Genomic DNA, 22,846 nt, shown 5'->3' with positions numbered 1-22,846 from the left:
AATTTATCACGGTAATGCCCCGCCTCCACCGGCGATGATGCGGGGCAGGTGGGTGCCGTTCGGCTCCGTTCCGTCGGTTCGGTTCAGATCGACTCGGCGACTTAGTCGGCCATGACCAGCTTCTTGGGCTTGGATGATTCAAAAAGGACTCTTGAAACTGAAGCCCTCGCTTTTAAATATTACTCGGGAACATTAAGTCAATTCATCTCTCTCACATTTCTCTACAGCCATTATACAATGGGTAGCCAACCTGAGGTGCACGTCATCATTGTCGGCGGCGGTATTGCCGGCCTCGCAACGGTAACCTACCAACTACCGGCATACACAGACTGCGAGAATTTAAGCTAACACGCAAAGGCAATTGCCCTCCGATCTCCCAATCGCAGAATCACCATCCTCGAACGCTCGCGCATGGTCCGCGAAGTCGGCGCGCTGCTCTCCCTGCAACCCAATGCCACCAAGATCATCGACAAATGGGGCATCGACTCGTTCCTCGCCGCCGCCGAGCCCATGCCCGACCGAGCGTTTCGCATGTTCAATACAGACGGGAAGCTCGTGCGGGAGATGAACCTGGACAAGAAGCAGTTTGGTGCCGACAGGGTCATGTACCACCGCCAGGATCTCTCATTGGCTCTTAAGAATGCGGCCGTTAGCCCCGACTTGCCGGGCAACCCAGCTGAGATCCGGACTTCAAGTCAGGTTGTCAGTGTGGACTGCGAGGAAGGAATTGTGACGTTGGAGAGCGGCGAGACTATTACGGGAGATGTGATCATCGGCGCGGACGGTGTCCACAGCGCCGTTCGGACAGCAGTCCTGGGTGAGGAGCAGAAGGCCATCCCGACGGGCATCTCTGCATACCGGATGCTGATCCCCACCGAGAAACTGGGCAACCTGTCTGCTCCCAAGAAGCTCATTGACCCGCTGGACCCGTCGACGACGATGATCATCGGCCACGACCGGCGGGTTATCATGGGCCCCGGCCGCGGAGCCAAGATGTACGGCATCGTCGCGCTAGTGCCGGACGAGAAGATGGCTGAGAGCAGCTCGAGCGACAGCTGGGTCGAGGCCGGCAGCATGGAGAAGCTGCGCGAGACCTACGCCGACTTCCCCGGCTGGCTGCACGAGATCTTCGCCGCGGCGCCGGACCTCGGGCTCTGGCAGCTGCGCGACATCGACCCGCTGCCGCGCTGGGTCCGCGGCCGCACCATCCTGATCGGCGACGCGGCGCACGCGATGCTCCCGACGCAGGGCCAGGGCGCGTCGCAGAGCATCGAGGACGCCGAGGCGCTGCGGGCGTTCCTGGGGGCGTCGCCGGCCAAGAGCGATGTCCAGGCGGCGCTGGAGCGGGTGTTTGCGGTGCGCCGGGAGCGGGCCGGCCTGATTCAGAAGTATAGCCGCGAGCAGGCCAAGCCGGGGACGGATGCGGCGAGTAAGGAGGTCAAGTTGGATCCGGGGCAGTTCATGAAGTACAACTGCGACTATGAGGGAGCGGCGGACTGGGAGGAGAGACAGAAGCGCGGGGAGGTGGCAGTTTGATGATGAAATTGGTGCTCATGTATTATGCTAGGGAATCTATGTTGATGATAAGTACTGTGTCGTGTAAGCCTTTTTGGGTATGTTTTCCAGTGGACCCAGTTTTGCAGATCATGAAGATATTTTGAGTCGTGTCTACGTCGGAGAACGCGACGTAGAGAACGACGACAAAAGACACTGGGCCCGAGTTCTCCTACTGCATAAGCATGGAGTCTTAGGGACCCGGAAAGCTGAGAACCCAATTTGAAAGGAACTCCAACGTCGGATACTGATCTGAAAGCCGATGTTCAAGTGTGAGTGGTAGTGAGGTGCAGATGGGGTCCGAACCAATACCGCGAGAGCCAGTCACCAAGGGCTCTGTGGTAAAGTAGCATTTACTGCATGCATGCGCAACCACACCCATGCCGAGAAAACTAGGAGGTGGCAGTGCGATTGTTGGAGAGGCTGTCTTTCAAGCCTAATAACCAACAAACAACGTGATTTGTGTTGCCTGCACACGCCTGGCATTTGCTCGTCTCTCCAGTGGGTTCGCACGGGGCATTTGCGCGTGTCGTCTCAGCTTTGAAATATGGCCCGGCACCGATAATCCAGCAATTCAGAAACACTTACCCAAATGGCCGGGACTTCAGGTATTCATTCCAGTTGGAAGCGAGTGCTTGGTGTGGTGACATTTTAGATAAGCCGGGGTCTCTGCCTCAATAGCTGAAGCCACTGGGCAGATCGACATGGCCTTGTGACCGCAGCTGAGGAATTCGACTGCGGATGAGGCTCTGAGGAGTGGAGAGGCCTCCCGAGGGAAGGATTGCACTTTGAAGCCTTTTACGTGAAATATTGCGCGAGGCATCCCACGGCGTTGGCGGCTTGGGGGGGATGACAACATGATGATGCGCTGCCGTCCCGGTGGCTTCCTTATGCCGTTTGGAATCGGAGAATTTGTCCGCTGGACATAAAGGCGCTAGATATGAACGAGATGTACAAGTATAACTAATACGAAAAACTCTTCCAATGGGAAACTTGGCTCGAGACACGACGCGAAGAGAGTGAAGAGAGTGTCTAGCACGGCATGGCAATGCCGATACCTGGCCACTGAGGGTGACAGAGGGTGACTGACCAGGTGAAACTCGACTGCCGGGGGGTCTCCAGCTCGTCGCGCCACGGGCTCCAAGGGCCACCTCATCCCGCCGGGCACCAATCGCGGCAGCCCTACGGCGCCTCGCAGGGGCAGTGCCGGCCAAGGCGTTCCGCTAATGCAGCCCCAACAGGCCACCCGTAGGCCCCAGCTGCCGGCGACCCAGAGCCCTAGCTGTTGTGACGGCCCCTACAGGACGGCTGGACGGCTGGTCCAGGGCGGTCGATTGGCTGGTGCGCGGATCAGTGGGCACTGCCTGGCTTTTTCGCATCGGTCTGTTTGGGGAGACTTTGCTTTGCTTTGCTGGTGTTGTTCTTGGCTCTGCGTCTGAGCCTCTGTCGACTGCATCGTGGTTGGATCATGGTGGTCCTGGCCCGCCTTTCCAGTGCCTCCCTGGATGGAGCTGGCTGGATGGAGCTGGGCTGGAGCTCGCCGGGGCTGAAAGTCTGCCGCCCGTCGCAATACTTTAATGTTGGAATGGGGCATCTAGATGGATGATCTGGTTGGGCGCAAAGAGGCGGGCGCCAGGTCATTGCTTGTAGCTTGCAGTAATTAGGTATTATTCCAGTCGGTGTGCCTCACGTTGATCCCCCATCCAGGTCTAAAAATGGCACATCCCTCCTTCCGACTCGTGCGGTCCGCCTGAGCTCTTGTTTGTCTCTCCTTCCCTCCGGCTGCTCTGCTGTGGCTTGCATTCTTCCAACGTTCCTCCCGCCCTTCTCCAGGTGGACAAGCTTCGATCTTTCATTCCCTGGATACTGCAGTTGTCCGTGTGGTCCTCAGTGAGGTCCTCCCTGTCTGTGCCATCAGCGCCCTGCGGTGAACGAGCGGCCACTGCATTCGCCGTGTCATCGCGGAGCCTCGCCATCGTCACCAACACTCGGCTTTGATCAATTGGCCATTTCCCGACGACACCAAGACTTAAGTCGCATTGCTCCTTCGTACCGCTTCGTCGCTACCTCAGTTACCGCCATGGTGATGTTCCGATTGTTTGAGCGATACTACATCGCCCATGACGCCCTCATGCTCCTGACCTTTATCCCCTGCCTCATCGTCTTCCTATGTGCGCTCTGCCTTGCCCGCCATCGCAAGGATCCCGCTCGAACAGCTTTTTCATATCTGAAGGCCGCATTCGCCTTCTTAACACTGTTAGTCGCGGCCCCGTCCTTTCTTGTCGTCTCGTGGCGTATCGCATCGCACCGTGTTGTGTTGCGTACGTGACAATCAAGGCGTTCTTGCGCTGACCATAAACTGCAGCTTCATTTTCCTGGACTTTTGCGGCTACGGTCTCGCCTTCGCTGCCGCCCGCATCCAATATGACTTGTATTATGAAGTCACCTCCGACGTCATGAGAGCCATCGATCTCGCTCAGTACAATACCTTCACCGTCTCCCGGATTTGCGAAGCCATCGCTGATATCCTTGTCTTCCTGATGCTGCTCCGTCTTGGCACTGGGATCGTCATGGTCCATGTGGGCAAAGCAGGAAAGTACGACAAGATCACCAAGCTTGCCTCGTACGGTATTGCCTCGGTGCTCCTTATCATTGCCCTCGCCCAGTTTGGCCTCCGCCTTCACTTCTATAACGAGGTCTTTGCCAAGAACCGATCGTCGACTTACTCGGCCACCAACAAGTTGATTGACCAATTCAATGCCTCTCGCCACCTCGACTTCTCCTTTCGCGTGCTTGTATTCGTCTTGGCTATAGCCATCGTCGCGCAATCTATCATGGTTAAGATGCAGACGCGTTCCGAAACGCGATTATCTCTGGTACGCTTTATCCCATATGTCTTGTACTACGACGATGCTAATATTCAATTAGTCCTCCAACATATTTATCACAAGTGCAGCACTATGGCTCCTGCGAACCGTATACGAGATGGCTTCCATGGCGTCAGCATTAAATCTAAGCGACGTGCGACGCGACCCATATTACAAGAGCTACTATGATGTCCTCGATGTTATTTTCGGTGTCTGGCCCCTGTTCATTCTCCTTTGCCTTGTGTTCACACTTGGCTCTAAGAAGAACAACGGGCTCTGGTCTACTGAGCAACCTTTCATGGCAGATGGCTCGGGTGACCAAGTGACACCATGGGGCTATACCTACAATTCACAAACCATAGCTCCACCGATGGTACATCAGCAACAGCAGTCACCTCCGATGCGACACGAATTAATCCAACCTGTACCACCTCCCCAGAACCAGCAGGGTACCTACTATGCTCCGCCGAACCAGTACATTTCGCCTTCCCAACATCAAAACTACCCGCAGTACGCCCATCAGCAACCACAGCAGCAGCAGCAACAGCACCAGCCTCAATACCAGCAACAGCAACAACACTACAGCCCTCAAAGCCCAGTGTCCCAAACAAGGTCGCCCCCGCCCCATGAGGATGCTATGGGACTGAACCACCAGGCAGACGGAACACCTCCCCAGACCATCCCTCAGCCGTATTATGAAAAGGCATAGGAGCTGATGAATTTACGGAGAAAATATTATTGGAGTTGATAACATTACTGGTCTGTTTCGGAACGATTAGGGAGGTCGGGACATTTGCACGCGCGGTATGATACCATCTTTATTGAACCTGATTCTTCCTTAACGAACGGTCGATCTACGCGAACGCTGTGTAATGATTCTGAAATGCGGAGTATCACTATCCGCACATACGTCAATACTTGCACGTCTATAATTCATGTCGAAACTCAACCGCGATTGCAATAATTGAATATAAGAAGATATAATATAAGAATACAAATACGAATAAATTGATACTCACCCGTAAGGTTTCTGTTAATTTGTCCGATGGAACCTATATGAGCGTGTAGTAATATTTGATCTATCTTGTCTATGTAACTATGTTGAGATGAACTCGTTTATTCCACATCCTCTGAGAACTCGGGCGGAGCCACGAACGGACCAGCCTCACCCATGGTGCCGTTCACATATCTCCAACCTAGTTAGCAAATACCCTAGCATTGGAGGGAACAACATACTTTGTGTGACTTCCTCGAGCAGCCAACTGTCCCTTGCTATTGGTAAAGGTCACGGTAGTATATGCCAGGGTCTTGCCGACTGCATCTGGTCAGTGCACATTTAGGGATCGAGGTTCCAGGCGTTCACATACTCTTGTCGCAAATGGCTGTTCCCTTCAAAGTGTCGCCTACGCGTCCGCCGGCGCTGAGATACGAGACTTTGATTCGTCAGAATATAGCAACTAATGCAGTGAAAGAGAAGAAATACCATTCAGATCGGTTGACACGCCAGTTGCGAAACGGCCGGTTGAGGCTACGGCAAGGGAGCCGCCGAGGTCGACCATGCTCGCAATGGTGCCGCCATGTATTATCTTGAGTCGGTTCTGAAGATCGGTCAGAGGGATTGAACAGATGGCACAGAAGTGGGATTCAAGGCGATAGTGACTGACTGTGTGGTCTTTGTGGATGTCAAGCTCAAAGTCGACTCTGCCCTCAGTTGCGCTTAGGACCCGGAACTATGGAGTTGATGGTTAGGGAAGCAAAACAATTTTTTGGTGAATGGTCTGCATACATGTTTTCCGAGCAATCTATGAGGAGAGGTTGGTTAGCATATCTACCTGCATGGTTCAATCGCTTAGGACGCCTCCTTGATTGCTTGGACAAAAGAAGGAATCCATGATAACGTACCTCGGCTCCAGACCGGACTCGGCCATGAATGACCGTGACACCTATACACACGCGGTCAGTTCGATCACATTACGAAATTGAGTTAAATCGAGGCAAGGCAAGGAAATCAGAAAAGGCCGGGGAGGTGACGAACCGCCTTGACGAACTGCGTGGGGGTGAGCTTCTTGGCCATGATTGATAGCGATTGCTGCCTTGTGGGTTGAGTTCTCTAACTTCTTCCGTGTTCTCTGCAGTGCCCGAGTTATGATTGAGTGCAATTCCTCAACTCCGCGGCTTCAGTCCGCGATAGCCTAGGTACTCGCCTCCGCCTGGATGAATATCCGGGGAAGCACGGAATATTAGCGCGGCCGAAGCTCCACTTTCGGCGTTTCCTTTGCCGTGGGATCTGACCCTAGAGCGCGCGCGCCGAGACTGACGTAATTACCCGGATCTTTTCCGACACGTCTTTGGCTCGAGCTTAGTAGCACCGTGCCTCGAGCTGCAGCCTCTTTTTTGAAAGAGATTCATTCACGAGACGAACCTCAACAACCTTTGATGACTTTCCTCCCCACGAATTCAAAGTTCCTCCCATCGCTGCCTACGACGCGTCAACGTTCGAATTCCGCTTCACATTTGCTCCCCGCCGGCCGGACACTCTCTCCTCTCCTCCTTCTGCTATCATGAGATAGCTCCCCTCGACTTCACTGACTGACTGATTGCGCCGCGCGCCCTCGGTTGCCCAACATGTCAGTCAGTCCCACGCCCTCGCTCCAGCTGGCCGAGTACCTCGAGAAGCTCCCAGGTACGACATTTAGGAAGCTGTACCAGCAGCCCTCGACAGCGTTTGCCATCTTTCGTCGCATGCTCCCGCACTTGGGTAAGTCTCCCGTGAACGGCCATCGTCACGCGGCGCCCTTGCTGACCCTCGATAATCCGCCAGCGAAAACCTTTGTCATGCGAATTCTCTACATGCCCAAAGCTATACTGCTCAGTGACCTCGATGATTGGGTTAAGCCGAGCGCCAAACGGTACGACTCCCTCTCGTGGAGTCGTCAAGCAACCGCTCTGACCTCGACCTAGGCAAAAGGATCAAGCCCTATCCATCATGCGCGTCCTCTACATCGTCCAGATCACGGCGCCCTCGAAAGATCGACCACAGGAGATGCAGCTCACGGCAAACTTCAAGACCTCGCTTCGCCTCGCCCTCTCCGGCGGCGGCACCCACAACTCATTCGGCGTTCCCTCGAGCCTGCAAGTCCCCCCCGAGATCGACACCCCCTTCCTCGACCGTTATGCCCGAAAAAGGTGGGAGGACATCCTGCACTATGTTGTTTCTAGTGTCGGCTTCAAGAGCGCCAGCGAGGTTTCCGGGCCGAATAAGAACGTGAAGGAACTCCTCATCGCAGGACGGCTGGTCGACCGCCGACCCAATGGTGGCGTGGGCATCACTCAGGCAGGTTTTACTTTCCTGTTGCAGGAGGCCAACGCCCAGGTGTGGACGCTTCTGCTGCTTTGGATTGAGGCTATGGATACCAGAAAGGAGCTCGAGGCGACCGACATGCTGTCGTTCCTCTTTGTGCTTGCGAGCATGGAGCTCGGCCGCGCCTACGACACCAATGCCCTGACAGATCAGCGCAAGAACATGTTGGTATACCTTGTTGAGTTTGGTCTCATCTACATTCCCAATCACAAGTGGTCCATGTTCTTCCCTACGCGCCTCGCTACGACTCTCACTAGCAGCGGAAACAGTCTCCGCAGCATCAGTGACGGCGTCGCAGCCGCCACAGCTGCGGCCTTGGCGCCAGGCCAGTCCAACCCATCTGGTGGCAACGCGGACCAAAAGGGCAGTGTCATTATCGAGACCAACTACCGTCTCTACGCCTACACTCAGTCCACCCTGCAAATCGCCGTCATTGCTCTCTTTGCCAAGCTCAACATGCGTTTTCCCGACATGGTGGCCGGTCGTCTCTCGCGTCAGTCTATTCGCCAGGCTATCAACTTCGGCATTACGGCCGACCAGATCATCTCTTACCTCGCCGCTCATGCGCATGACCAGATGCACCGCACTGCCGCCCTCAACAACAAACCCGTCCTGCCCCCGACGGTTGTAGATCAGATCCGTCTCTGGCAGCTCGAGAACGAGCGCATGAAGACAACTGGCGGCTTCCTCTTCAAGGACTTTGAGGACCACCGCGAGTACATGGCCGTTGCGGGCTTCGCTGAGGAGGTTGGTGTGCTGGCCTGGCGGAATGACGTGAAGGGAATGTTCTTTGCGAGCAAGCACGAACAGATCCGCGACTACCTACGGATTCGGAAGAAGGCCGAGTAAGGGAAGGCCAAAGAAGGAGGGAAAGACCAAAATACTCCATATGTATAGGCAGAAACGGCGTTACAAGGCGTTGGGACCAGACACCCACGACGGGAGATAAATGGATGGCATCGCCAAGTTCACCGGCATGTGAATCTTGGACTAGGGCGGGTGGGTTTGTACATGTATAAAAGAAGAGATGCGTCCTCGCGCCGTGTTATCAGAGACGTGCCAGAGGCTGAGTTGGTTGTTGACACCAAACTGAAAGGAGTTTAGGATTGAGTTTGACGTCGCGAGTGGAAGGTATGACCGACCAATGTTGTGACAGGGCAGGAGGAAGCCTTCGTCATAAGGTTTGAAACGAAGGCATTGTTTTGTTTGCCACATCCACACAATCCGCGTCAAGCATCATCACAACGAATAATACATCACATCAGATATCAACTTGCCACCGCTTATTGCTGCACAGACATACAAGAGCACCAACAAACAAAGCAGATACTATCGCACCCCCGCGTATCAACATGCTCCTCCCACTCGACCGAGCGCGCCTCGCTAGCAGAATGGTGCCCACTTCTATGCCGCTTGAAGGCGACCAAGACTTCAAAAGCGCCACGCCCGACCCCACCACGGTTGTGAAAGTCCTCATCCTAGTGTCGGTCTTTGGATGGGTCTTCTTCGGCATCATGAGCATCCTGTGCATCAACGGGCGGGGACGTGCAGGCCGGTGGGTACCCGAATGGTATCTCGACTCCCGCGGGTCGCGGTGGGACTTGGTTGCAGTGGTGGCGTGGTGGGTGACAGTTATGGTGCTGTGGCCGATCATCTTGCCGGCTTTGGTGGTGAGAATGGGGGTCAAGGGAATGGTGAGGCATTGCCGAAGAGGGGAAGATGAGGATGGGCGGGAGGACAAGTAAGGATCTGGGCGGATTAGACTGGGACATTTGAAAGATGGACGGCGATGGGGGAAGGACTCAGAGACTCATGAGAAAAAGGCTTGGTGTTGTTGGTTGGTGTGGGCGGGATACAAGGGTCAATGATATCCCAGACACAAACTACAAAGTACGACTACAAACATAGACTCGACAGAAATGAACGTTCTGGTTCCTCTTGATGGAATATAGATGCGATTCGTCCACTGATTTTGGTCTTGGTTATGTGGTCTGTAATGATTTGGTCTGCTGTGCGAGCGCCTGGCAGACTTTGATGTCTGGGTGAACTCTAGCCGTGGTACGGAGTAGACTCGAGTCAGTGTCGTACGAAGTAGACATGACTACCAGGGCCTGGGAACAATCACAATTTTCTTTCTTTTTTCCACCCGTGTCGGAGGCGCAAAAGATGGCGTGTGGGAGAGTAAGACAATCTCAACGTTGAGATTCCCCGCCTCTTATGACTCGCCAGAGCCTCACCATGCCATTGTCAGTGCCTCGCCATCCTTACTTCTCACCTGGTCAAAGAGGTCGCAGGACGACGACCACCACGAGTCCCAGCCTCGTTGGACCTCGAGGCCGGTTTAGGACTAGCGGTACACTCGGCGCGAACCACCACGGCCAGCCTCTCGGATTCTGATTGGCCAACATCACTAGCTCTTCATTTTTCTCCCAGCAACGGGGCAGGTACGGCGGTACGCCCACGGAAAAACCTACCTTCCCAGTTCCCAGGGGCCGCTTCAAGGCCGCAGTGTCTCTCTCCTCCTGCACCAAACCGCAAGCGAGAGACCATCAAGACGCCGCTCAGAACGAGGCTGAAGCCAGTTGCCTCTGCCTGTTCTCGCTCCTCGCGCCGAGCATTCTTGACCTCGACGCCCCCCCGCGCTTACATCGCACGAATCGCACGTCCCCTGTTTTTGTTTTTGTGTTGTTGCTTTTTGCATGTCCCATGTCCCGCCCGTGCTAGAGCGCGCGCGTGCCATCCTGACCAATTCCGCCCAGCCACGACGTCAGGGATCCATTTGCACGCGACTTTGGCGACGGGTTTCGAACACGCCGACAAACAAACAATAAACGACACGCATCGTCGCCTGATTTAAGACTCCGGGCCGCCACGGGCTTTTCTCGACGCCGACCGAGGAGCTGGACCGCTGGACTCGACGCTCCTTCACTGAGCCATCACCCAACCCTCACACCCGGTCGCCCGTTCACCAATTCACGATGGCGTCCGACTCCGAGGTAGCCATGGCTCAGCACCAGCAGGTCGACGCCGCTGTGAACCAGAATCACATGGCTAGCCCCGTCCAACAACCCTCTACCCCTCAGGACCTGGCCTCCCAAGATTTGTCGCAGGTGACGCTCCCATCCACCGAGATCCCGCAATCCCCCATCGACCCCAACGAGTCATTCAAGACTGAGATCAACGACGACCGACCCGCCATCACCATCATCCCCTCGTCTCTTACGCCTCCCCCCTCAACCCAGGTCAACAATATCCCAAATGGCCACTCCAAGCGTACCTTTTCGGGCTCTCAACAATCGAACCTTTTCTCCCCGCCCGCCACAATTCTTAACACCCTCCGCGACCGCCAGCTGACCTCCGACTTTGTCCCGCCCGCGCCCCAGCAGGTTCTGGAGGCATCGGCGGACGAACTTCGCATCATGCTGCAAGGATGTATCGCTGAGAACCAGAAGCTGAAGATGGAGACGGCCCACCACAAGCTCCAGTACAATCTTTTGAGTCTTCAGGCAGACGAGGACCAAAAGCGAGCCATTGTGGAACATGAAATGATCCGTCGTGAAGTGGATGCGCTACGGGCGGCCGAGCACACCCGCCAGGCTAAGCGGGAGTTGAGTACATCGTCTGATTCAACCCAGGCCAAGTACCTCCAGATGAAGATGTGGTATGAAGCGGCCATGGATGAGACAGAGACGCTGCACCGCCGCGTCAAGGTAGCCAAGAAGGTCATCCAGCAGAAGGAGGAGGAGACCATTGGCTTGACTGAGGAGAGGGACATGCTTCTCAACCGAATCCGCGAGAATCGAGAACATCTGCATAGCATGTGCAGCCCAGGTGGCATTTTTCACGGTGCCTTGACTCCGAAGCAGCAAACCCAGACAGCTTCAACACCCCAACCCTACCGCTCTACTCCCCGCCAGACTCCACGGTCAGCTACCCGAGAAACTCGGGAGGGCGAACATGGTCTGTCGGCTCTTCTCCAGGCTATGAGCCAGGATAATAACAGCGCGCCGTCAACTCCCATCCCCTCACACCGGCCAGCACCGCGACAAGTAAGAAAGCATCAACGAAATGCCCAATCCATGTCATCACTCCCAACTACACCCATGAACCGTCCCCGTGGTGCACACACCGGTCTCCTTCCCTCCGTGGATCTCGTACCACAGACGGAGCCTCAGCGATACGCTCAAAGGAGCTTTGTGCCAACGACACCCGTATCAAAGCCAGATCGCCGACGACAAAGTCGAGAGAGCACCATCTCAGTGGAGGATAACGAGGAGCTGGCCCGTCAAGCGTTGCAATCAGTTGCAGCCGCCTCATTTGCATCCCATGCCTCACGCACATCCCAAGGTGGCGGACGCTCGCGTGACGAAGATGACGAGGAGGTGTTTGACAGCCAAGCAAGCCAAGCGGCCACGGAGTTGTTGCGGCGGGACCCGCGTCAGAGCTTCGATGTGGCCAGCTCAACAGGCTCAAGAGGCGCCACCCGCTCTCCGATCGATAAATCCGCCCGGATGCAGGCAAAACTGTTCTCCAACTCGAAAGGGGATGGGGAAAAGCGCAAATTTAGTGGGAATCATGGGTCGAGCGAGGAGGTGATGAGAGACCAGGGAAGCCCGGCCAAGAAGGTACGAGGACCGCTGACTGAAGAACGACGAAGGGTCGGGCTAGGAATTCAGTACGGCCAATAAGAATGAAGACTCAGGTCAGCGTTAAGCGCAGCAGGAATGGAAAACTATAGATACCACAAAGATCAGCAAGGTCTGTACGAGTATGAAGTTGAGTTATGAGGACGGAGGAACAGGACATTCATATGCATGGGGTGAGCATGGAAAGACTGTCTTGTTAGGACGTCACGTAATCTCGGTCTAGAATGGGCAGGGATCAACATAAATGTAGAACAAATAAAGACCTTAAAACTACCCCGCGTCTTATATGTGCCCTGCGTGACTCTGGACCCCACAATGCGAGACAGATGAAGACAAAACCTCGCTCTTGGTGCTTGGATCTCGGAGCTTGGATCTCGGGCCGAACTGCACCGCCTCACCTGTGCAGAGCAGCCACAGCCACTATACGTTAGCCGCAGTTCAACAGCCGAGATCTGGAGCCGGGGTGGGGGGAGCGGGTGGGGGGTGGCCACTTCCTTCCGACATCATCGGCAACGGGAACCGGGGAAAGAATATGGCGGGGGACTCGCGCTTCAGGGAAGTGGATGATTGATTACCCGCCCTCATGCCGTTCTCTCCCGCGAACAATTCCACGAACTATCTTGTCTTGTTCAATTCCTCTTCTTCTACTTCTTTTGTCTCGATTCAATTTTTCTTGACCGAACTGTCACCTCTCTGAGTCTGTGTTGTGGGGTTGTCCCAGTCGTGTCTGATACCGATCCCAATCCCGATCCCCGAACACATCCGAGAATACCTTCACCTTCTTCTCTACCGACTTCGGCTTTCTCATCACAATGGCTCAACTTCCCAAGGGCCTCGCTGGCGTTCTCGCCAAGGCTCCCACCGACACAGTCATCCTCTCCGCGCTTCGCACTCCCGTGTGCCGTTCCTACAAGGGCAACCTCAAGGACGCCTACCCCGAGGAACTCCTTGCCAATGTCCTGCGCGCCACCATCGAAGCTCACCCCAACCTCGACCCGGCCGTGATCCAGGATGTCGCCGTTGGTGTCGTCCTCTCCGAGCTCGGCGGCTCCAAGGCCGCTCGCATGGCCATGAACCACGTCGGCTACCCCAACTCGACCACCCTCTACACCGTCAACCGCGCCTGCTCCTCCTCGCTCCAGGCCATTGCCGCCGTCTCAGCCCAGATCCGCGTCGGTGCCATTGATGCCGGCATCGGCGCCGGTATGGAGAGCATGACACGCAACTACGGCTCTCGAGCAATCCCCGTCGACCTGTGGCCCGAGTTGCGCGACTCCCCCAACCACCACACCCGCGACTGCATCATGCCCATGGGCCTGACCTCGGAGAACGTTGCTCAGCGCTACGGCGTCTCTCGCACCGACCAGGACGCTCTGGCCGTCGAGTCGCACCGTCGAGCAGCCCATGCCCGCGCCCAGGGCTTCTTCGACAAGGAGATCGTCCCTGTTACCACTCGCTTCCAGGAGGTCGACAAGCAGGGCAACGCTGTGGGTGAGGCCCAGACCATCACCGTCACCGCCGATGACGGTATCCGCGAAGGTGTTACTATCGATAAGCTCGCCAAGCTCAAGCCGGCCTTCAAGCCCGACGGCGCCTCTACTGCCGGTAACTCCAGCCAGGTTTCCGACGGCGCCGCGGCCGCGCTCATCATGCGCCGCAGCACGGCGACCGCACTGGGCCTCGGTGACCGCATCATTGGCAAGTTCGTCTCCGCCGTGACGGTTGGCTGTGACCCCGACGAGATGGGTGTTGGCCCTGCCATCGCCATCCCCAAGCTGCTGAGCCAGCACGGCCTGACAAACGCCGACGTCAACCGCTGGGAGATCAACGAGGCCTTTGCTAGCCAAGCCCTGTATAGCATCCGTGCTCTGGGTCTCGAGGATGCGCTGGCTCAGGGCCGCGTGAACCCCGACGGTGGTGCCATTGCCCTTGGCCACCCTCTCGGAGCCACTGGTGCCCGCATGACCAGCACGCTGCTGCACGGTCTGGCCAGAGATGGCGGCGAGGTTGGTGTTGTGAGCATGTGCGTTGGTACCGGTATGGGTATGGCTGGTCTGTTCACCAGGGAATAAATGTCTGTCCTCAATGTTAAAGATTTATGAAAAAGAATGCTGTTGCGACAGCAAGCGGGTGGGCAAAAGTCTATACAGATAGCAAGATGACCAAAACTTGGATATTTGATCCTTGCTAGTGGGATGCAGTTGGCTTTAATCTAAGAATAAATGTCCAGAAGGGGCTACCCTGAGATAAATATTTAAGAATACCATGTTCTCACTTTAAATGTTGTGCTGGATTGTGATATTGTCATTCGTGTCCAATACCATGGCTATGAATAAGTCCATAATGACAGTCACTCAGTGGCGTCGTTACTCACACCAAATGGACGCCTCTATTGGTAAATTGCGATGTCTTCGTATTTGTGAAGGAGAGGGATCCAGGTTTGGCACGAGAAGGCAGACAAGATCAGCCACATGGGTATGGAACTTCGGTTCTCCCAAGGTGGTGGGTAGAAGTGAATGGCGCATGAGGCGCAGCCGTCTGCCTGGTACAAAAATCGCATGATAATAACCAGGCTCATCATTATCCACGGCTGGATCATTTAAAATGTTGAGAAAATGATGCCTATAGCTGGCGCATGTTCCCAGTGTCATCCCTTAACACACGCCAACCTTCCGCTGTGAATCACTGCAACACTGCTATCGATAGATAAGAGTGATCTGGAGTAACTATTTAAGAGCATCTCTTGATTTCTACTCATCGATCGCAACTCATCATCAACACAACTCCCTCCTCGAGGAGACTCAGCACAACAGCCTCTTCATTGCCTCCCCTTCATCTCCCCTGCCTTCATCTCTTCTCTTGTTCCATCCTCGAGAGATTACATTGAAACTATCGCATCGAACCCCTCATTTCTGTTCCCACCATTGATACTGTCACTCCTTGCTGTCAGCCGACACAAGCGTTCGGTGAGTCTCTTTCTTCGGTGCGAGAAGGGGTGAGGTTTTCTCCCTCCGAGTATCAACTTCTTTTTGCTTTGACGCCGCCTATTCACGGAGCGATGGTTCGCCCTGAGTGGTAGTGTTTGCGGTTCTCCGTTTCTTTCATCTCACCCTCTCTACCACTTCAGCGGCCCTTCCACTCCTTAACTTATCACCCTGCTCTCGGCTTCCCTTCTTCCATTCTCATGTTCATCTTTATTCTATCTCTTCGGATACTTTGTTGCCAGCTACTCACAAACTTTTCTGGCACATCTCCATCCTCTACTCGTTCTCCACCATTTTTATCTCAACACTCCATGCTCAATTAACTGACTCCTTCATAGACTCAACCTCCCCGGTCTGAACTTCACCATGGATGGGTCGGATCCTCCTCCACAAAAGCGCCAGAAGCGTGAGCCATCATCATCGCCTCTAGCGATCGCTGACATCGCCCCCAGTAGCCGAGTCATTGATCAGAAGGATACACATGGCGAATCCGATACCTTTGGTTGGGTTTCTTGCTCGGAAAATAGCGAAGCCGAACGTCTCGCCATCAAGGAGAAAGCTGTCGAGCAAGCCCAGGGATTCTGCGCAAAGCTCTATGTGATGCTCCAAGCGGCTATCGAAGACATTCAAGCTGGCTCCGATGATGCAGTCATCATGGGACAAGAAATCATCAAGCAATGGCTTTCAGAGCATGGTGAGTATCTTCCAACCTCCGAGGAAGTCGAGTCGCTATTTACTGTACTAATGTGTCCGCAGATAAAGTCTGTGCCCAACATCGCGACTATGGAGTGTTGGTTGGTGTCGAGGGCCCAACCGGTGCTGGGAAGTCTTCATTTCTGGGCTCACTTCTTCGGATCGAAGAACTTCTACCCTCTGGCCAAGAAGGAGCTGCTACGGCAGTTGTTGGGAAGGTCTCATGGAACTATGACGACACCCCAGGCCATGAGTACCGTGCAGAAGTCAGCTTCCGAAAGAAGGCTGAAGTTGAAAGAGAGCTCTCTCTGCTACTTCTGGAGATGAGTCGTCGCAACGATATTGAAGAAGATGACTATGAGGATGAGGGTAAGAGAGCCGAGGATATGGCATTCGCAACAAATTCTATCAACCACCAACTACCCAAATTTCAGGCTGTGTGGAACCTCGATGAAGAACTACTTGGAGAATATGCTGAAAATTGCAACACGTTCGAAGGAGAACAAGCTGCTATCAAACAGATTCTTGAGTCCAATCCAGTCGCACTGCATCTCATGAACGAAGGCACTCGACATCTATTCAGCTCTGAGCCACAAGATCTGTCCTATGAGATCAAGCCCTTCCTGGATTCCACTACACACAAGTATGGTGGGAAAATCGCCTTCTCAGCTTGGCCCCTTGTCGAGATGGTAAGTATCTTTGTCAAAGCCGACATTCTGAAAACGGGCATCAACTTAGTCGACTTGCCAGGATGTGGCGATGCCGTCGACAGTCGTGCAGAGGTTACTCGGAAGTTCAGGGAGAACCTGGATGTCCGGATGGTGGTAAGCCCTATTTGCCGAGCTGCGGACGAAAAAGAGGGCAGAGCTCTGATACAAAGTGGCTACGAGGAAGCTCAGATGAAGCTCGAAGGAAAGCTCAACAGTCGTGGCTTCTGCGTCGTTCTTTCTAAGATCGATGATATTACGGTCGAGAGCTATATCAAAAGCTCAGAACTGGGCCAGGACAAGGAAATCGTCAAGAAAGTGGATTACCTCAAGTCTTTGCGCAACGAGAAAAGCAGACTTCGGAGCACGTACAACTCTCTCCAAACAGACAAGCGAAAAGCTGAGCGGAACTTCTCAAAAGCGAGCGCCATGTACCAACGCCAATCGGAGCGTGTTTCGAAGTATTCGGACGGTAAACCACCCCCACGATATATTCTCATGATTAGGTATACCTTGCTAACATGTGGCAGCCGCAGCTGTTCCTCAGAGCGTCTCGAAGAAGAAGCAAGATCTCAAACGGGCTAAAGGCAAATGCAAAGCGGCGATCAAGGAGGCAATTATTGCATCGGAAGATTTTGACAAGAAAATGAGAGATCTGGACTTTCGCGTTGAACAACTAGACACCTGGCTCTATCACCAAGCCATCCAGACTCGCAATACCAATGTCGAGAGAAAGATCCACGACAAGTTCTCGAGGAAACACGCGAAAAACACCAACGGCGCCATGGATGGATCGGAAGATCCACGCTTGCTGAGTGTCCTGCCAGTATCCACCAAGGCCTTCTGGCAGGTTAAGAATCTGTCGCAACCGATGGCGGGATTTCCGACCCAGCGATGCACTGGCGTTCCAGCGGCCGAGCAGTGGCTGCACTACGCGACGTTGGAGAGACGCGAGAAGCACCTAGATACAGTGCTTTCTAACTTCCACAAGCTGATGGAGAAAGTATGGAGCTATTCGAAGGAACAATGCCGAGGGACGGAATCCAAGTTCACCAAACATGAGGTTGAGAGTTCGCTGGCAGACGCACATGCGACGTTTGACCATGTAAGTGTACCCCGTGATGCTCAACACCCTCTACATTGAAACTAACACGCATGGGCTGTAGAAGTTCAGAGACTTCTTTGCGAAGTGGAGTAAAAAGATCCAGGAGATTCAGCCGTTGCCCAACCGCACTGATGAGATGAAACTCTTCAACAAGAAAGCCCGTGCTAAGGCAGCGAGATGGTCGTACAAGTATCCAGAAGACCGCGGATCACTCGAGAAACTGCACTGGAATACCTACCAGGCCATCCTCTTCCGCGGCGGGGTTCGGTTCACAAGCAGAGGCGCGACATCGGTGGTTTATACCTGGCTAGAGGACTTGTAAGTTTGACCCCACCGTCACATTCAACCGCGCTCACATCTCGCTATCAGGGCTACACTTCTTCTCACGGACATCGCTGAGAAGTGGGATGAGAAGCTCAACAAGTACCTTCCAGGTCTCAAAGACCCGATCATGGAGCAGTTTTCGGAAATCTGGAAGGCCTACTTGCAGAGTCTTCTCTTCGCCATCCACGAGCGTGCGCCTTCGCTAGAGCCGGAGTTTACGAAGCTTATTCCTGCACTCCAGGACCTCCAGAGAACTGTCGAGAACAACATTAGGCAAACTCTGGACAATCTGTCGCACGACGCATCTCACACTCATACTGAGATCCTGGCAGACCTTGAAATGCAGCTGGCACCGACTTTCCGGAAGGCGTTAGAAATACGTAAGTGATCCAAAAAATACATGGAAACATTCCCCATAACTATGCCAAGACTAACTGGAGCGAAGGTGGGAGAGGTATGCATCAAGCCCGGCAAGATCTCGTCAGTAGAAAGATCAACAAAGAATTCAAGACTATGTCTATCGATGTTATGAAGACACTCGGCGGGAAACTTGACGAGAGAAAGGACATGATTCCTGGCGAGCTCGAGATTATTGCAACGTCCGTGATCGAGGATGTCAGAGCCCTAGTGGCATGCCTGATCAACAATCTCCTCGAGAACTATGCCGAGGGAACTGAGGTTCAATGCCGAAAGGAAGTTCTCCACCAGCAGGTCCGAGAGGTGCTCTTGGAGATGGAAAGCCGGTGGCGGTTCCATTCGCAAAATGATGGCCACATCCTCTTGCAGGATCTGAGCATCCCTAAGAACTTGGACGACGTCTTGGTCAAGCAGGAAGATCAGGAGAGGCAGATGTTCGACTGGAATGAGGAGCTTGCAGAACTTTCGGAGTGAGTGGGTGATACGGAAGCACGGGTTTGGAGTTATTGCTTGGCATTGAAGATCATCGGTCTCTGGGCGGGACTACATTTCTACATTCCATGGGGAACATTGCTATAAAATGGGGTTTGAGAGGATCTGGAGTCAACTTTGCTCTAAAATTCAACTAGGAGATACGACGGGCGCAAATTATCTAGCTATTCGAATACACACACTTTGCAAGCCCATTATCTGCTACAAATTTATTTCCAGCTACCGTACCGGTATTTTATAAATAAGTCATAAGAAGCGTAGAGAGCACAGTTGCAGATTCAAGACGCGAAATTAAACTACTACAGTATCCGTTCAAGCACTCGCGGTTGTCTCCTTCTGCTGTCCCTTAAATCCCTTGACGAAGCCTGTCGTCTCATCCCTCTCAACACCATTGCCAATTACGACGCCATTCCTGCGTCTGCCAAGAGTCACCAAGCTCTTTCCCACGGCGTTGTAGTCGCCAAAGAAGCTGTGGGCACGGCTGTCGTTTCCAGACGTCAAGCCGTGTCCCAGCGTCACACCCCACACGTTCCCGACGCGGATAGCATGCGCCTGTGAGCTGCGACCGCGCTCGAGAAGGACCGAGTAGATGGCGCCAGTGTAAAGGACAGCTCCGTCGGCTGTGTTCGCGGGGAAACCCCACGCCTTGCCGTCGACGGAGATGGGATGCCACGGTGTAACAAGAACCTTGCCCACGCGGCAGAGAACCTCGCTCTCCACGGGTGTCCTGAGAACCATAGCCACCCTCCTCGATCCCAGAGGCGTCCGCACCTTCATGCCTCGCCTCAACTTTCGAATTTCCACCGTTCTCCCTGACGCAAGGGCGACGTCTGTCGAGCCCGCAAAGCAGACGCCGCTGGAGGTATTGTAGCGGCTCATGTGAATGGGTGCAGAGGAGAGGGGCGAGTGGGAGCCAAATCTGGCAGACCTGGCGGGCCGCGAAGGCTCTGGGGCGGGGAGGTCATCGAACGCCTGGTCAAGTGCATCTCGGCAGGACTTGAACAGCGGGCTGCCGGTGCCATACTGGAGGGCTCCAGGGTCCTTGAACGAATTGCAGACCTGGCGGGTGTGCGCGTTGAGGAGCGAGGGCAGGAAGTGGCATCCCCATTTCTGGAAGAATTGCTGGGTGCTGATGGCGAGGAAGACCTGTCCCTTTGGCTCTTGCAGCGCGGTATCCTGCATGAGCGACACGTTTTGGGCGTCGAGGAATGGTTTCGCGGGGAGCGACTCGACGAGCTGTGTGAGCTCTCCTAGCTTCGCATCGATGACGGTCTCAAAGTCGGCGACTGTGCGGTGTTCGCCATCGTTCCCGATAGGGAAGAGGGAGGAGATAAAGGCGCAGATGAGAGCCCTTGACTCGTGGTAGGCTATCTCGGCCTCGGACAGGCTGCTGACATCGAGGGTGCTACGGCTAGCCGAAGTCACCGCAAGAGCGGCAGTAGGTGCGGTGCGAGAGAATCTGGTGTTGAACATGCCCGGGTTCTTGGATCCAGGTTTCACATAGGAAATGCTTGCGGCTACGACAGGGTTGGGTGCGTCCGCGGCATTCTTGACACGGAGGAAGATGTCGCGGGATTGGCCGTACTGCAGGTTTCCAAGGGGGATAGTCAACTCCATCGTGTCGGGCAATTCTTCCACTGCCTTGGGAGCCTGCTTCTCCACGGAATCACCCATAGTCTCCTCCAGCTCCAGAGGCGAGGCGTATCGCAGCTTCAACTCGGCTCTGGTGGCAAAGGTGCTCTGCAGGTTGGCAACGGCGTGGACGAAGACGGTACCGATCATGCCGGCATCGGGGATGAAGGAGTAGTTGCCGCCGCCAATCTCGGCGATGGACTTGAGCAGGCCAGATCGCAGACTGTAACCGAAGCCAAAGGTGTGAAGGGAAGCTGGGAGCTGTCCCATGGCGCGAATCTTGGGGACATAACCAGCCGAAGGGCACCTAGGGGGGTTAGTTGGAAGGTAAGAGTGTGAGAGACGTCAGGAAACTTACAAGTGATTAGGCATGCCGTCGGTGAGAATCATGACTGCGGGAACCTTGGAGGAGGAGCCAACGCCCTTGAAGACCTTGAGACCCTCAAGGATGCCGTGCCAGAGGTTGGTGGCGTCCATGGGCTGCATCTTGGTGACATTCTTACGGGCGACATCCTTGTTGGCATTCGTCATGGGAATCAGCGGCTGGATAACCTTGGCCTTGCCGCTGAAGGTGACGATAGCCAGACGGTCATTCTCGTTCATAGTCTCGATGATGGTGCGAGCAGCGTGCTTGGTCAGGTCGAGAACCGAGAGACCAGTGCTCTCGCTAGAGTCCTCGCCGGGGACGGGAGCCGCCATGGCCATGCTGCCCGAGACATCGATGACGAGGACGATATCGCAGGGGACATGAGAGATGGGCATCAGGGGTGCGACTGGGGGTTGGATCTTGACGATGAGGGCCTTCTTCCCTGGGACGGGCTCGAGGTGGACGGTTGCCTCGTGGCCAGAGGAGACGACTTCATCTTCACTGTCCCGTTCCCGAATCGGCAGCGTCTCGTTGGCGCTGCCATCGGTGTCTTTCTCGTCGCTGCTCTTCCGCGAGCTGCTGCTGCTCCACGCGGGGACTCTCTGGACACGGCGTGTTAGTCGTCGACTTTGACGTTGCAGACGGGGACGATGACGGGGGTCAAGATTCAGGGTCCTGGGGGCCGCCGATCGCGTGGCGCGCGGGGAGCTCTGACGTACCATGATTGGCGGGACACGCGCTGGAGCGAAGATGTCAGATGGGAGATCCGGGCAGGTCTGCAATGACGATGGCGATGGCGATGACGTGGTGGGATGGAGGCTGAGGCGTCACGTTCAGGTGTCGGGCGTCGAGTGCTGGCGGATCGGATCGACCTGGTGTCTTGAAATGGACATGGGAGCTGCCAGGCGGCGACTGCAGCAGCTTAAGAAGGGCGTGGTGATGGCGAGAGTCATGGCATTGAGTGTAATCGTGGCGGTGGTGTCATACCGCAGGCAGTGAGCCTGCTGGTGAGCCGGTGATCCGCCAAGGCGCTGGTCGCTATTCAGCCCAGTCCACTAAGAGGCTTTCATTTGGCTGCCTTGTAGAAGGGAGAAGATGGCTGCGCCTCGTCGTAGGGCAGGCCAGGTACCGACTGAGAGGGCATTGGCTGGAGATGGTTTGTGTACGAGTTTGGGCTTGAGAATCTCTAATTCGGGTGACATATGGCAGTGTGTTGTTGTGTAATGGTGTGCAATATGCTGGGCGATCTGGTAGGCTTTCTCAACCCCGCTGCCTGATGCGCCCGTCTCAGTAGTCACTCAACAACTGGTGACAACCTCGAGGCAACACCAAATCCAACTCAGTTACCTAGAATGTGGTAACAACTCCATCCGATTTGCCGGTATAAAAAGAGGGGAAACACGGGGCTGCAAAGCCATTGTCCCCATCTCTCGTCAGATGCCGACGAAAGATCCTCCTGGCGCCTGCAAGGCAGAACGCTTGGCAGACAGCTGGGCTTTGGAGCGCGGCTGTGCAGAGCCCCCGTCTGCAACGGACCAACGCCACCGTTTGCAGGCGATTTACGTTATTGGCGATGCATCCGTATCCAGTAGCTGCCGAGAAAGAAAAAAAAAGAAGCCACTACGGAATTCAGAATCCAGAGGTCATCTGTTCAATTTCAATTATCCCCTGCCGAGGCTACTGGGCCAACTTGGGAC

The 22,846-nt window shown here is 54.8% G+C and overlaps 9 protein-coding genes across 9 annotated transcripts; 7 read left to right on the top strand and 2 right to left on the bottom strand.

Annotated features, from left to right (window-relative positions):
• Positions 1-237: 237 nt before the first annotated feature.
• Positions 238-1,542, top strand: BGZ61DRAFT_415595 (uncharacterized protein; the record flags this gene model as incomplete). The annotated part of the gene is made up of 2 exons (XM_046243358.1): positions 238-300; positions 358-1,542. 2 exons carry the CDS (start codon positions 238-240, stop codon positions 1,534-1,536), a joined length of 1,242 nt encoding a protein of 413 aa, XP_046107764.1. The 3' UTR covers positions 1,537-1,542.
• A 2,098-nt stretch (positions 1,543-3,640) lies between these two features.
• On the top strand, positions 3,641-5,130 carry BGZ61DRAFT_529883 (uncharacterized protein; the record flags this gene model as incomplete). The annotated part of the gene is made up of 3 exons (XM_046253474.1): positions 3,641-3,810; positions 3,920-4,430; positions 4,483-5,130. 3 exons carry the CDS (start codon positions 3,641-3,643, stop codon positions 5,128-5,130), a joined length of 1,329 nt encoding a protein of 442 aa, XP_046107763.1.
• Positions 5,131-5,461: 331 nt separating this feature from the next.
• BGZ61DRAFT_446912 (HotDog domain-containing protein) lies at positions 5,462-6,646 on the bottom strand. The gene is made up of 8 exons (XM_046245259.1): positions 6,457-6,646; positions 6,324-6,364; positions 6,208-6,223; positions 6,086-6,151; positions 5,905-6,019; positions 5,789-5,854; positions 5,658-5,736; positions 5,462-5,610 (listed from the first exon to the last, which is right to left on the bottom strand). The coding sequence occupies exons 1-8, from the start codon at positions 6,493-6,495 to the stop codon at positions 5,538-5,540; spliced, it is 495 nt and encodes a 164-aa protein (XP_046107762.1). The 5' UTR covers positions 6,496-6,646; the 3' UTR covers positions 5,462-5,537.
• A 400-nt stretch (positions 6,647-7,046) lies between these two features.
• BGZ61DRAFT_346253 (transcription factor Tfb2-domain-containing protein) lies at positions 7,047-8,631 on the top strand (the record flags this gene model as incomplete). The annotated part of the gene is made up of 3 exons (XM_046239857.1): positions 7,047-7,179; positions 7,243-7,330; positions 7,383-8,631. The coding sequence occupies 3 exons, from the start codon at positions 7,047-7,049 to the stop codon at positions 8,629-8,631; spliced, it is 1,470 nt and encodes a 489-aa protein (XP_046107761.1).
• Positions 8,632-9,134: 503 nt separating this feature from the next.
• Positions 9,135-9,505, top strand: BGZ61DRAFT_475305 (uncharacterized protein; the record flags this gene model as incomplete). The annotated part of the gene is made up of 2 exons (XM_046248674.1): positions 9,135-9,337; positions 9,394-9,505. The coding sequence occupies 2 exons, from the start codon at positions 9,135-9,137 to the stop codon at positions 9,503-9,505; spliced, it is 315 nt and encodes a 104-aa protein (XP_046107760.1).
• Positions 9,506-10,829: 1,324 nt separating this feature from the next.
• On the top strand, positions 10,830-12,470 carry BGZ61DRAFT_346495 (uncharacterized protein; the record flags this gene model as incomplete). The annotated part of the gene is made up of 1 exon (XM_046239886.1): positions 10,830-12,470. The coding sequence occupies one exon, from the start codon at positions 10,830-10,832 to the stop codon at positions 12,468-12,470; it is 1,641 nt and encodes a 546-aa protein (XP_046107759.1).
• Positions 12,471-12,932: 462 nt separating this feature from the next.
• Positions 12,933-14,689, top strand: BGZ61DRAFT_446910 (Thiolase, N-terminal domain-containing protein). Its single transcript, XM_046245258.1, has one exon. It carries the CDS (start codon positions 13,241-13,243, stop codon positions 14,498-14,500), a length of 1,260 nt encoding a protein of 419 aa, XP_046107758.1. The 5' UTR covers positions 12,933-13,240; the 3' UTR covers positions 14,501-14,689.
• A 1,089-nt stretch (positions 14,690-15,778) lies between these two features.
• BGZ61DRAFT_569440 (uncharacterized protein) lies at positions 15,779-19,320 on the top strand (the record flags this gene model as incomplete). The annotated part of the gene is made up of 6 exons (XM_046256029.1): positions 15,779-16,106; positions 16,169-17,284; positions 17,343-17,917; positions 17,979-18,235; positions 18,287-18,621; positions 18,687-19,320. 6 exons carry the CDS (start codon positions 15,779-15,781, stop codon positions 19,130-19,132), a joined length of 3,057 nt encoding a protein of 1,018 aa, XP_046107757.1. The 3' UTR covers positions 19,133-19,320.
• On the bottom strand, positions 19,321-22,179 carry BGZ61DRAFT_186783 (hint-domain-containing protein). Its single transcript, XM_046237759.1, has 3 exons — positions 21,869-22,179; positions 21,141-21,751; positions 19,321-21,089 (listed from the first exon to the last, which is right to left on the bottom strand). The coding sequence occupies exons 1-3, from the start codon at positions 21,869-21,871 to the stop codon at positions 19,463-19,465; spliced, it is 2,241 nt and encodes a 746-aa protein (XP_046107756.1). The 5' UTR covers positions 21,872-22,179; the 3' UTR covers positions 19,321-19,462.
• Positions 22,180-22,846: the final 667 nt, after the last annotated feature.

This window comes from Ilyonectria robusta (assembly GCF_021365365.1).
Source record: "Ilyonectria robusta strain PMI_751 chromosome Unknown BGZ61scaffold_5, whole genome shotgun sequence".
In the NCBI taxonomy this organism is placed as follows: Eukaryota; Fungi; Ascomycota; class Sordariomycetes; order Hypocreales; family Nectriaceae; genus Ilyonectria; species Ilyonectria robusta.
The sequence above is the reverse complement of the archived record's forward strand: the minus strand, read 5'-3'. Positions and strand labels throughout refer to the sequence as shown.

Excerpts from the sequence above, each read along its gene's own strand:
- BGZ61DRAFT_446910 (XM_046245258.1), top strand. The coding sequence starts at position 13,241 with ATGGCTCAACTTCCCAAGGGCCTCGCTGGCGTTCTCGCCAAGGCTCCC.
- BGZ61DRAFT_446912 (XM_046245259.1), bottom strand. The coding sequence starts at position 6,495 with ATGGCCAAGAAGCTCACCCCCACGCAGTTCGTCAAGGCG. Across the intron at positions 5,855-5,904 it reads CGTGTCAACCGATCTGAATG|TCTCGTATCTCAGCGCCGGC; the intron begins GTATTTCTTCTC and ends GACGAATCAAAG. Across the intron at positions 5,737-5,788 it reads AACAGCCATTTGCGACAAGA|TCGGCAAGACCCTGGCATAT; the intron begins GTATGTGAACGC and ends GACCAGATGCAG.
- BGZ61DRAFT_186783 (XM_046237759.1), bottom strand. Across the intron at positions 21,090-21,140 it reads GACGGCATGCCTAATCACTT|GTGCCCTTCGGCTGGTTATG; the intron begins GTAAGTTTCCTG and ends TAACCCCCCTAG.